Here is a 12535-nt window from a genome sequence, read left to right as displayed (position 1 = left end):
TCATGTGTATAGTGAATTTTATTGAAGTTGTGCGAATAGAAGATGATTAATTGAAACTCTTAGTACAGGTGTCTTGGTCATAGTATGTGCTCAGTGAATGTTAGCTATCAGTAACTGTTTAGATATTAATCACCCTCTATAGTTCTGACACGCATAGTTGTCTGGTTATTTTATTGTTTTGTTAAAATTTCCCCTGTGTTAGGAAATTAATTCAGTCTATTTTCAATTATCCTTGTTATGAGTGAGTTAATAGCATTTATAATATAAAGAAGCAGATGATCCCAAATAGTAGGCCCGGATGTCATTTATATTTGGTTTGATGATGCATTTTGAAAACTAGCAAGAGTTTTGCCCTTTTATCATGAATAGGAAGCAATGGCTTTTCCTTTAGCATAAAAACTCACTCACTAAAAGTAGAAGAAAGATAAGGCAATGCTTTGTGGTTGATAAAAAGTCAGGGAATTGAAAACTTTGCCACAGCCTACCCTTGGATTGTAGAGCCCCAAAGGTCTGGTGTGTGTGTGGAACAAATTTCGGTAAAGGCAGAACGATGAGGATTTATTTCTTACTGCTGTTAATGATAAAAACAATGAACTGTTTTTCTCTTTTCCTTCTTATTAAGCATTTACAATGTGCCTGACAATCAGCTGAGAGCCAATATAGTTAAGTTCGGGTAGAGCCAGGGTTGGTGCATGGCACCACAGATTACGGTTTTAACTCACTCCGCCCCACTGCCTCCTACCACTGTACCCTTCCTCTCACCTTTTAATTCCCACCTATCTTTTTTCTTTTTTGAGAGAGAGACTTTAGCTAGGGCATGTGTGCTAGCTGGAGATAGAGAGAGACACGGAAAGTGAAAAATCACCCTCCCCCCCCCCAGGGTGGATGGCCTTGCTGCAGTCCCTTCTCTTCCATTCTCCTCTCACAATTTTGGGCATGCATGCACATGCACCTGATATGATTTTTAAGTCACCAAGTCTGGGACTTGAACCGTGGTCGACTACATGGGAGTCCAGCAACATAACCATTATGCCATCCACTGGCCCCTGCACCCACTTATCTTTTTTTTTTTTTTTTTTTTGAGGGGTTTTAGTGCATGTGTGCTAGCCAGAAAGACAGAGAGACAGAGAGCAGAGAGACAGAAAGCGAGAGATTACCCCCCCAGGGGGGATGGCCATGCCGCAACCCCTTCTCCTCCTTTCTCCTCTCAGGATCTTGGGCACGCATGCACACACACACGCCTGGCATAAGTTTAAGCCACCAGGTCTGGACTCGAACTGTGGTCGGCTACATGGGATTTCAGCAACATAGCCATTACGCTAACTGCTGGTCCCTCTGCACCCACTTATCTTAATGACCCTTTTTGGACAGTAAAAATATAATTTTCATTATTATGGACCCAACAAATGCTTTTTCTAATTACCTTTTTTCCCTTACTTACATTTAAGTAAGGAAAAGAGGTGCTTACCAGAGAGAGAGAAAGGATTCCCCAATGGGATCTTGCCATGTTGCAACCCTCTTTCATCTCTCCATTCAGTTAAGACTTTGAGTGTACATGCACACATGCCTAATGTGTTTTTCAGGCTTCCAGGACTGGGATCTAAACCTTTGTGACTATGTGGGATCAAGCTCCCATGCACGGCACTTAACCATTGAGCAATAAGGCCAGCCCATCCTTACCTATTAAATTACCATTTTTCCTTACCTGTTAAATAACCCACTTAACTGCTTTTCATAGTTTTTTTGGACTCTCTCTAAGAGGTGTCCTCATAAAGGAAAATGTATATTATGAAAAAATTATGCATAGAGTTTAAGTGTTTTGTACCAAAAGAGACTCATACTTTAATTCTATTTCTTTACAAATTTTTATAAAGTACCCTTGTATTTGGGATTTTTCATCAGTTACTTAAAAACAGTAATGGGAAAGAGCTTATTTTTTTATTATGATCAGGCAAGAGTTTTAGGTCATTTGACCTCTGAATATCTTCATTTGTTGTTTGGTTGCTCAGCTATAGAGAAATGAATTGAACCTCACTTTCCAAGCTCTTCCTTCCTTTGTTTCTTTGTTTCTTTCTTTTTTTTGGGGGGGGGGTGCGTGCACTTCCTGGAGAGACAGAGAGAAACAGGAATCAAGAAATGACCCCTTGGGGGAATGGCCTTGTTGCAAACCCTTCCCCTCCATTCTCCTCCCAGGATATTTGGCATGCACACATGTGTGCCCAGCCTGAATTTCAAGCTGCCAGGTCTAGGACTTGAACCGTAGTCAGCCATGTTGGAGTCCAGCAAGGTAACCATTACACCATCTGCTGGTCCCCCAAGCACTTTTTTTAAAATGTGTGAATGAATACACTCAGATGAGAGGATTTCAGTTCATTGTGTTTTCTGTTTGTTTCTCATAACCCTGCACGTGAACAGTGGTGCAAACATTTTTCAGGAACCACATTTTTCTGCCTATGCTTTCCTATTTAAACACTACCTACACAACTGAATGGTTTTAAACACTTAAAAATTTGCTAGTGACCTGTCCCAAAGCTTAATTGTTAAGAGATTCAAATCCTACATGGCCAACCATGGTTCAACTCCCATCCCTAGTGGCTTGAAAAACACGCTGGGGCATGTGCATGCCTGCACAGAATCCTGGTAGGATATAGAAAGGGAGGAAAAAGAAGCGTGGTGGGATCACACCCCATCGAAGGCTCCCTCTTTCTCTCTAGCTCTTTCTCCTTCTCTGGAAAGTGCATGTGCACCCTGGCAATAAAAGAAAAGAAATTGCTACATATGAAGATTGGTGGTTGGGAAGAATTACTTTTTTGGGAGGGGGGGTGGTTTGGAAGAGGTTTTTGCTATAGGGCTCATGCGCTCACCAGAAAGACAAAGAGGGAGCAAGTGAAAAATCACCCCCCAGGGGCAATAGCCATGCTGCAATCCCTTCTTCTCCATTCTCCTCTTGGGGTCTTGGGCACTCATGCACACACGCCTAGTGTGAGTTCTAGCCACCGGGTACGGGACTTGAACCACAATTGACTACATGGGAGTCCAGCGACATAGCCATTACACCACCGGCTGGTCCCAAGAGTTACTGTTTCCTAAATTCATTCTAATAGGGCTAATTATTGCCTCTATAAGAGAAAACTAATAAACATCTGAAACAAACTAATGTATTAAAGAAAACAAACAAACAAACAAAACCCGTGAAAAAGAAAAACATTCCCTGATATGATTTCCTTTTACCTATTGTAGAACCTTTAACTTGAAGGAAGTCCTGAATTCTGTTGGTGTTCAAACATGTGTTGAGATTAACAAGACCTTGGTGGAGAGAGGTTTACCCACATTAAACGCGGAGGTTCAAGCTAATCTTGTAGGTCAGTTTTCAAGTGTTGAAGAGGAGGACAATCCTATCCGGTCCCTGATCGGTGAGTCTTCCTGTTTTGATTATGCTTCAATTTCAATTTCCTTTAACTTGCTGATTTTAACTAATGTTAAGTACCATCCAGATTTTAGTCTTAAATACATTACCTACTTTTGGAGGATAAATACTAAAAATGTAAAGAAATAATATTTTCAAAAGTCTTGGACTCACTGCTTCTTTGGTTTTATGTAGTAGAACGGGGGGATGTTTCAGTCCTGTTATCTTAACTATCCAATGAATAGATTTTTGGAAGAAAGTAACACAGTACTGCCAGTAATATTAAAATCCTAGATCAATAAAACAACTCCAGCCATGGGCAAAATGTTCACAGAAAGTACATATCAGCTCTGCTGTGAGCAAGCCTAGAACGGAGGCCACCATTCTTGGTCAGGCTTAACAGGACAAAGAGTAAAAAGTCTCTGAACTGCAAGTGTCAGTAGGTGGGCTCTTTTTGTACTTGTTGGCGAGACAAGTGACTGTCTCAGTGTCAAACTCTGTTGGTGAGCTGGGAAACTAGAGAATGTATTCGACTTTCTCTGCTGCCTGTGACGAATATAAACTTCTAAAGTAGCTTAAGCAATAGGGGCATTTTTTTTTTCATTCAGTTGAAAAGACTAAGAGAAGGGGTGGCTGCTGATGTCGCTTAGTCAGAGCTCGGACAGTACTGCTGGTATGAGCTGCCCTGTCTTTGTCTCTGAGCACCACCTTCCTCTGGGCCGGCTGCCTTTGCAGACTCTTCTCATGGTAGCAAGATAGCTGCAGCTCCAGCCTGCACCTTTCCATGTTTAAATCAAACAAAAAATCAGGAGTCTGCCTCCCTGTTAGCTCCAACAGTGAAGCTGGCATTGAGTATTCTTGGCTCCTGTTGGCCTGACTGAAGGACATAGCCCATTCTTTGATCAGTCATGATGACCAAAATCATGAGAAGGGGAAGCCCAAGGCATGTGCCACGTTCTGGAGCCAGGGTGAAGTCAGCTTTACCTGTACCACCTGAGGGGAATAGGGAAGAGATGGCTCCCCAGAACGAAATCAGGGTACCATGACCATAAGAAGGGGGAGAAGGAGAAGCTGGTATGTGGCAGAAAGCAAGTTATTTTTTCTTTTCTTTTCTTTTTTTTTTTTTTTCCCGAGAGGGTTTTTGCTGTGGGGCACATGTGCTTGCCAGAGAGACAGAGAGAGACAGAGAGCAAGAAATCACCCCCCGCCCCAGGAGGGATGGCCACACCACAATCCCTTCTCCTCCATTCTTCTCTCAAGATCTTGGGCACACCCGGTGTGAATTTAAGCCACTGGGTCCGGGACTCAAACCACGGTCAACTACATGGGAGTCCAGCAACATAGCCGTTACCCCAACTTCTGGTCCCGAGAGCAAGTTTCTACTACCAAAGCTGAAGAAGAAAGATGAGAAAGAAAAGGGAATATAGAATTAGAATGTACTAGCATTCCAGGACTCATCTGCAAGTTTGCAAAGTATAGCAGTGGCTGTCCTAAGTATTCAAATACATTTTATTATTTATTTGAGGTTCTAAATGACTTTTCTCAACCTTACCTTTGAGGACATAGGATCCTGGGGATCCATGCTCTTCAGGATTTCAACTCCATCCCCAGAGAAGAGCAGCCTTGGTGCACAGCACCGTGGGTGGCAGGAGAAGCCACTTATGAGCGGGGACAAGCAGAGCATAAGCACAGCCACCTGTGACAGCCCTTACCTGTGTACCCTCATATGCTGACTCGTGTCTGTCCTCACAGTGTGTTGTCTCCAGCAGGGAGATTGTGTTCCTGGGAGGAAGAGGAATGTACAGGGACTAAGATACTGTCCAGCAGGCTCTGCCTCACCCTGTCAGATCCCCACTAGGGTGTAGGCCTCAGGAGGACGGGGTACATGTTTGTTTACTGCCATGTCCCCATATAATACTGAGCCCGTAGATGACATTTAATAAGTATTTGTGGGATGGGAGACTTGGAGAGGTTAAGTAACCCTCACTCGAGGTTACATAACTAGGCTGGGGCAGAATTGAGATTCTCACATAGCCTGACACCAGCGCTCGCATTGCTAACGGCTCTGACCAGCACAGCAGTTAGAGCTGGAGCCCTGCTGCTTGTTGGTGGGGTGGCCCAAGTGTCAGAGTGGACTCTGTGCCCTCGCTGTAGATAAGGGAAGGACCTGACATGTCAGAAGGGAAAGGGAAGCTGGGGGCCGGGAGATGCCCCACCCCAGTGTCCTCTTAAAATCTCATAAAGCAAATTTTGTTCACTCAGCGCTTCCCAGTCCAACTTTCCCAGGCTTTTTGCAAATTGAAAGCATGTTTTTTTTTTAGCCTTGTATGAAGTACTGTTGCCCTAGCAACTTAAGTGACTCACTCGAGAGTCACTCCTTCAGCTCTGAAAGCCAGGACACGCCTTTGGCAGAGACTCTGTTTGGCTGCTCTTAGCTGGACAACTGCTTCCATCACTTCAGTCGTGGCCTAAAAACTAGCTCGTCTGCAGAGGGGATATAACCACTTGTTGGTGTAATAACGGCTTCAAAAGGCTTCATTCTTTAAACCTTATTGCAAGAAAGTATTTGGATCATATCTGTGGAGGATATAGACCTAGGCCTGTGAGAATCAGGCAGCCTGGCTAAGGGGAAATTTAGTACCCAGTTAACTCTTAATTTTCTGGAGGAGTTAGACTAAATTAAATACTTAGGTCCCTAAGACATAAGACGGGCTTGGCCAGTGTTAGCATGGTTTTCTTAACCTGTCCAGTGTATGCATAGTCAACCTTCTTTTGTTCTTAGTCAATGTGCTATTTATTTACCAAAGGGATTACAATTTCTACTGCATTCCTAACCTTTAAAAAGATAATTAGGAAGGGAGTTTTCTTTCAAGCCATTTTTTCCCAAATGCTTGCAAAAACAGGTAAAAATTATTTATAGATTACTTGTTATGTACATTATTAGATTATTTCCATGCCTAAGGTATAGCGTATAGCCTTTTTTTTTTTTTTTTTTTTTTTTAAGTTTTGCAATAGAGCACATGTGCTTGCCAGAGAGAGATGCACAGACAGAAAGAGGGAAAGTGAGAAATCACCCCCGGGGGGTGGCCACACCACAATCCCTTCTCCTCCACTCTTCTGGAGTTTTGGGTACACGCATACACCCATCTGGTGTGTTTTCAAGCTGCTGGTCCAGGACTCAAACCATGCAGTCAGCATGGTTCACTGTCGGAAGTCCAGTGCCTTAATCTCCACGCCACCTGCTGACTCACCATCTATGATTTTTTAAAAGTAATTTTCAGTTACATAAATGATACATGAATAACTTCTCCTTGTTGAAAAAGTACAGACAATGCTCAAGTCATCTTTGCCTGCCTTCTCCATTCCCCATTTTCCCCCTGGCTCTCATCGTTTTCAGTTTGGTGTTTATAGATCTTTTTTCATTCCATTCTTACTTAAACTCAGTTAGCATTTATGATGTACCTGCCACGTGCCAGAGCAGGGATGCAAAGATTAAAAAGGACATAGCCCTCACTTTCAAAGAGTTTGTTGTCTAAAAAGGGAGAAGACGCATCTCAAGCAGCAGCATGGGCATGGTATTCTCGAGCTACAGTAATATGGCAGGTAGTCTGCCAACAGAGAGTAGGGAAGCCCACAGATGAGATGAATGGAAGGGCGTCCTAGTAAGAGGAAGCAATTCTAAACATGGCATTGGAAACTTTGAGTTCTAGGTCAGATCTGGCTGGAACAAGTGTTTTGGGGAGAAATGTCTGAAGATAAGAGTTTCATTAATGTCATAGAATGTCATGTTGTTGGGCATGTGTAGGGTGTCTGTATAGTTTATTGACTAACCAGGACATTTTTTAGAGCTCTTTCTAATTATTCCAGGATAACATATGTGAACTTTTGCCTGTTCTAGGGAAACCTAATGTGTGATCACCCTTGCCATGTAGTAATTTGGACCCTCGAGTTTGTCAGATCTCTGGATATTTCAAGAACCAGAAATTTGGATTTCTAATTTTAAATGGCTTCTAGTTTTTGAAAAATACTGTGTGGGCCAAATTAGTAGTACCAGTTTACACACTCAGCCTTAGGGTACATAACTACAGTTGTGAATATTACCAATTAATTTTATTGCTTATCTTTCCCCACAGGGTTCTACATTTTCCTATCAGTCAGTTGTTGCTGCATAACAAGTTACCTCAAATCCAAAGCTTAAAACAATAAGCATTTATTATTACTCCAAACCTGGGGGGGCCATGGAGTAGTTCTCTTGCTCTTGCCAGATTCACTTACACACCTATGGTCAGACTCACTCATGTATCTGTGGTCAGTTGTGGCCTGGGGATGTAGCTCTGCTGATCTTGGCTGGGATCTCTCAGGTGTTTGGAAATTGATCGACCACAGGCTGGTCTAGGATGTGCACAGATAGAACAGCTGAGTTTCTCTCCACATGTCTCCCATCCTCCAACAAGTAGAGACCTGTTCATATGGTGGTGTTAGATATAGATAGAGAGAGTAGAAGTGAGCCATGTCTGTTGAGGCCTAGGCTTAGCCCCGGCATGCTGATACTTGAACCACATTCTGTATTAATCAAAGCAAGTCATAAAGTCCAGATCCAAGAGATGGAGAAATAGACCGCAGCCCTTGATAGGAGGAACTGCAACTGCAAAGCCACCTGGTAAAGGGCATGGTTACAGGGAGGGGCCAAGAACTAGAAACATTATTGCAATCGGCCTACTACAGTTAGTTGTTCTTGCTTTTAAAAATGATGCATTTTAGGGCCAGCAGGTGGCATGACAGTGAAGGCGCTGGATTCCTACATAACCTACTGTGGTTCGAGTCCCGGACCCAGCAACTTGAAAATCATGCTGGGCACATGTGCTCATACCTAAAATCCTGAAAAGAGAATGGAGGAGAAGTGATTGTAGCATGGCCACAATCCCCTGGGAGTGGGTGATTTCTCACTTTCCCTTTTACTGTCTCTGCCTCTCTCTCTGATGAGCACCCATGCCCTATGGCAAAAAAGGGAAAAACAAAACACACACACACAAAAACTTTAAAAAATGATGTACTTTAATAAGGGGTAGATAAACAAATCCTGTTTTTGTTTTTGTTTTTGTTTTTTTCCTTCAGATAAACGAATCCAGCTATATATGAAAAGCCTGCTTTGTCTTCCAAGCCCTCAAAAATGCATGCCTCCCATGAGGCCTCACTTCATTTAGCAGGAGCTAGAAACACTGGGCTCTCAGTATGCAAACATTGTGAATCTCAACAAACAAGTGTATGGACCATTCTATGCAAACATATTGCGAAAGCTGCTCTTCAGCGAGGAAGCCATGGGAAAGGTGGCTGCTTCACCTCCTACCAACTAAAGGGGACCTGACACTGGATAGGAGATTGGAAATCCAGCACTGTGGTACCAAGTCCATTTCCACCGATGGCATCCTAGCTGCAGCTCGTCTTCAGTGCTGTCCGTGGTGCAGCGTTAGCCTGACTCCGTGTTACCCAGTAGCATTACAGAAGACACGCACATCACATAGGCCCTATTTCTACGTCATTTTCAAGTTTAAAATAGACATTTTTAACGAACAGAAAGCAATTTGTAATTAATTATATTACCTACGTAATACTTATAAATGTTTTCTTAAGCATTTGTACTTGGCTTATTTATTCAACCCATAAGGAGTTGTTTTCCTTACTTGTCACTATCAAATCTAATGATTTTTAACATGGGTACAACTTCTTATAGGGTTGAAAGTTGTGAGAATAACCAAGGGAATCGATGTTCTGAATAAATGATACAAATTATATTTAAAGTGTACCATTACATTTTATTAATATGTAATAGAACATACATAGTAAGTCTTCAAATTCTACAAATGTTTCAAGTCACATTTTACAATGCCAGTTGTCAGTATTTATTTAGAATTTCGATTTATTAAGTGCATTTTAATGCTGTCTACAACTTTTAGATAAAAACTCCTCTGTTCCCTTAGTGAAAATAGAACCAAATCCCTTCTAAAATTTTATTCTATAGGTTGGTTTCTTCTTACAAATTATCCTGGTCTCTGAGAAAAACAATTTTTGCACAAATTTCTTAGTGAAGTCTTTGCATTTCTCAGGCCATTGATATGATTTATGTAAGATTTTAGTATTTTTACGTAAGGCAGGACCGGTTTGAATTGGTTTACTTGTGATGAGAGGAAGAGCCATTAACAATAAAATGAGATCTTGTTCTCTGTCAAGTTCACATCAGAAAAAGAAATCATTAAACTTTGGATTCCTCAGCCATGTAATTTAACTAGCAAATGCCGATTCAATCTTTACCCTGCTAAGATGCTCTTCTGTCTCGTTATCATTTGCCATTCTTGAGCATTAAATCCAACTTTGCAAAGCTGGACACCAGTTGTCATTGGAATGTTAGGGAAATGTGCTGTCCTGGAATTGCAGACTCCTTCTGGAGTGTTGAAGGAAGCACTACGGTCAGGGAGTATTTGGTCTAGACAGTGCTGTATTTATATTAAATACATTTTTTGATTATTTTGTTTTCTAAGGACTCATTGAACCTTCATCACTTGGGGAGAAGTGGGTAGGAAGTAGAGGATCATTTCTTTCCCAAGCCCCTTTTCCTCCCCACAACCCCCATCACCATGATGTTACTTTTATAAAGTTCCAGAAAGTGATTGTTTGGCTAAATTATCTCCAGTCTTTGCATTTGGGAGCGTCTGCCGGAATTTGAGGGCGTTCTGAGTGTCAGTCTGTCTTTCACACAGCCCCGCACATAACGCAGCATTCTGTCCATTTAGGCAACTGTGTGTAAGTGCAATTTTACTAAAGACCACATCATTCGTCTTACTCATTTTTTCCCTCTTCCTGTGATCTCATTTTATCCACATTTTCCTATGCTTAGAAACCATAAGGTGCTGAAGACTTTTTTTTTTTTCGTTTTCCCTTAAACTGTAGTAGTTTTCAACTGTACTCATGAAAGCTAATATATAGGGGAGTTTTATATTGCTTTTTGAGGTGAACTGCATACCTAGCAGGTAGTGTACTTTTTAACTATCAGATTGGAATCCAGCTGATACTCTTTTATATACTTGATTATATTGTAGTTTTTAGCAGGAAAACAATGTGCAAACATTTTTAAAAATGCATTTAAAATGAAGGGCATTCTGCTTTTTTTTTTTTTTTAAGTAGCAAAGTAAATCACAGTGTCTCAACTCTGGATTTAAGCAACTACATTTATTAGGATTTTAAAAATCATATCCCTTAGCATGTTGCTTATTTGGTTTTTACTTACATGTTTACTTCTACTTTTGAGGTTTTCCTAATATGGTCTTGTTTTGTAATGCAAATATTAAACGCCATACATATATTTTCATTCTGCTGAAACATGTATTGTGTGCACTCACTAAGTTTTAAAACATTAAAAGTTATTTCATGATACCCAATGTCTTTTTTTCTAGAACACATTTGTGTAGCTTGGACTAGAATATTAGATATTCTTTATTGTAGTTCTAGAATAATTCTTGTGCTGATCATCAGAGCCTTAGAGATATCAGCTCATGTTCATTCATTCAGTCAGTAGTCAGTCAACAAACGCCTATCGAGCATCTGCTAGGCGCCTGCCTAGAAGTCTCCCAGGTGTCATTCTATGTAGATGAGTCAGCAGATGATGTCCTCAAGAAGTTTATAATTTAGCAGGAAGAATAAACTTGTGATCAATTACAGTGCAGTGTAACAAGGGTTATAAGTGTACATTTCCTCCAGTGCTCAAGCTATGTCATGCAGAAGGTAATTCTTTAGCTAAAGTATGAGGAGTATATAGGAACTTGCTAAAGGGCCAAGACAGTTAAAAGCACAACAGCCAAGTGCCTGGTTAGTACAATGAGAAATGGTGAGCCCAGGAACCAGCCTAAGATAGCAGAGCAGAGGTGATGAGAGGTGAAACAAGAGATGTACAAACGTTCTCAGATGCCATGCTAAAATGCAGTGTGTTTTCTTGAAAAGGATAAAGAATCACTGACTCTTTCGAAACAGGAGAAAATCATGAACAAATTTATGTCTGGGAAAGGTCGCCCTGGCAAAGAACGCTTGGTGCTGGACTGTTCCTGTGGACTGTGCATGTATGCATGCATGCACTCACACATGAACACATGGTAGGAGCAATAGCAGTAAACTTGGGCTAACTGAGGCAGAGAAGGCATTGCTCGATTAGGTATGACGAACCTCACAGAATCTGCCTAATCAGAGCAACGAGGCTTGGAAAATGGGTAGGAACTAGATTCCTGCAATACATACTGCAGGAATCTAGCTGAATTTGGTGTTGTGGCTTCAGATTTATTCCGATTTATTTCTCCATTGTCCTGAAGGCTTTGCCTCATTTGATGAAGATTAAAGTCCCAGATAGCCACTTCCAGCTGAGTGAGTCTAGGTCCAGTGTTGAAGCTTAATTTTTAGGGGATGGAATGAGGGAGCAGTTGAGCCTTGTACACCTGCGGTGCTACCTACTCATCCAATTAGGGATTTCTCCCAAGCAGGAAGAGTATGGTGAACAGCAGAAAGAGAAAAAGAAACCCACTGTGATGAACACTCATGAGGTTTTAAACATTGGAATGTGAGAAATGAATGAGGAGAACACACAAACCAGCAGAGCTGCTGAGAATGATACCAAGGACGATTTAAGAAAGGACAAAGTCAGGACCAGCAGTTAGCGTAATGGCTATGTCGCTGGACTCCCACGTAGTCGACCACGGTTCAAGTCCCAGACCCGGTGGCTTAAACTCATGCCGGGTGCGTGTGCGTGCGTGCCCAAGATCCCGAGAGGAGAATGGAGGAGAAGGGATTGCAGCATGGCCATCCCCCCAGGGGGTGATTTCTCGCTTTCTGTCTCTCTGTCTCTCTCTGTCTGTCTGGCAAGCACACGTGCCCTATAGCAAAAACCTCTCAATAAATAAATAAATAAAATAAGAAAGGACATAGTCACAAGAAGTCAGCCTTTATCAGAATGTGTAGGAGAACTGACAAGCAGCTCTCAAGTCTCGGAGGCCTCAGGATAAACTCATTTCTCAAAGCATAGTTCAAATGAGGGCATAGGGTGGAACGGGGTGGAGGGAGAGGGACTGCTCCATTCAGCCATCAATGGGC

At 41.9% G+C, this 12535-nt stretch overlaps 1 protein-coding gene across 1 annotated transcript in view; it reads left to right on the top strand.

Moving 5' to 3' along the window:
• Positions 1–10834, top strand: part of TCP11L2 (t-complex 11 like 2) — a 51341-nt gene extending 40507 nt beyond the window's left edge. Inside the window, exons 9-10 of the mRNA XM_006170362.3 lie at positions 3241–3413; positions 8522–10834. Coding sequence (XP_006170424.2) covers positions 3241–3413; positions 8522–8610 — 262 coding nt within the window. The 3' untranslated portion in view covers positions 8611–10834. The remainder of the gene's footprint in view (positions 1–3240; positions 3414–8521) is intronic.
• Positions 10835–12535: the final 1701 nt, after the last annotated feature.

Source organism: Tupaia chinensis, unplaced genomic scaffold (genome assembly GCF_000334495.1).
Source record: "Tupaia chinensis unplaced genomic scaffold, TupChi_1.0 Scaffold148234_1, whole genome shotgun sequence".
NCBI lineage: Eukaryota > Metazoa > Chordata > Mammalia > Scandentia > Tupaiidae > Tupaia > Tupaia belangeri.
This window is presented reverse-complemented; position numbering and strand designations above follow the sequence as displayed.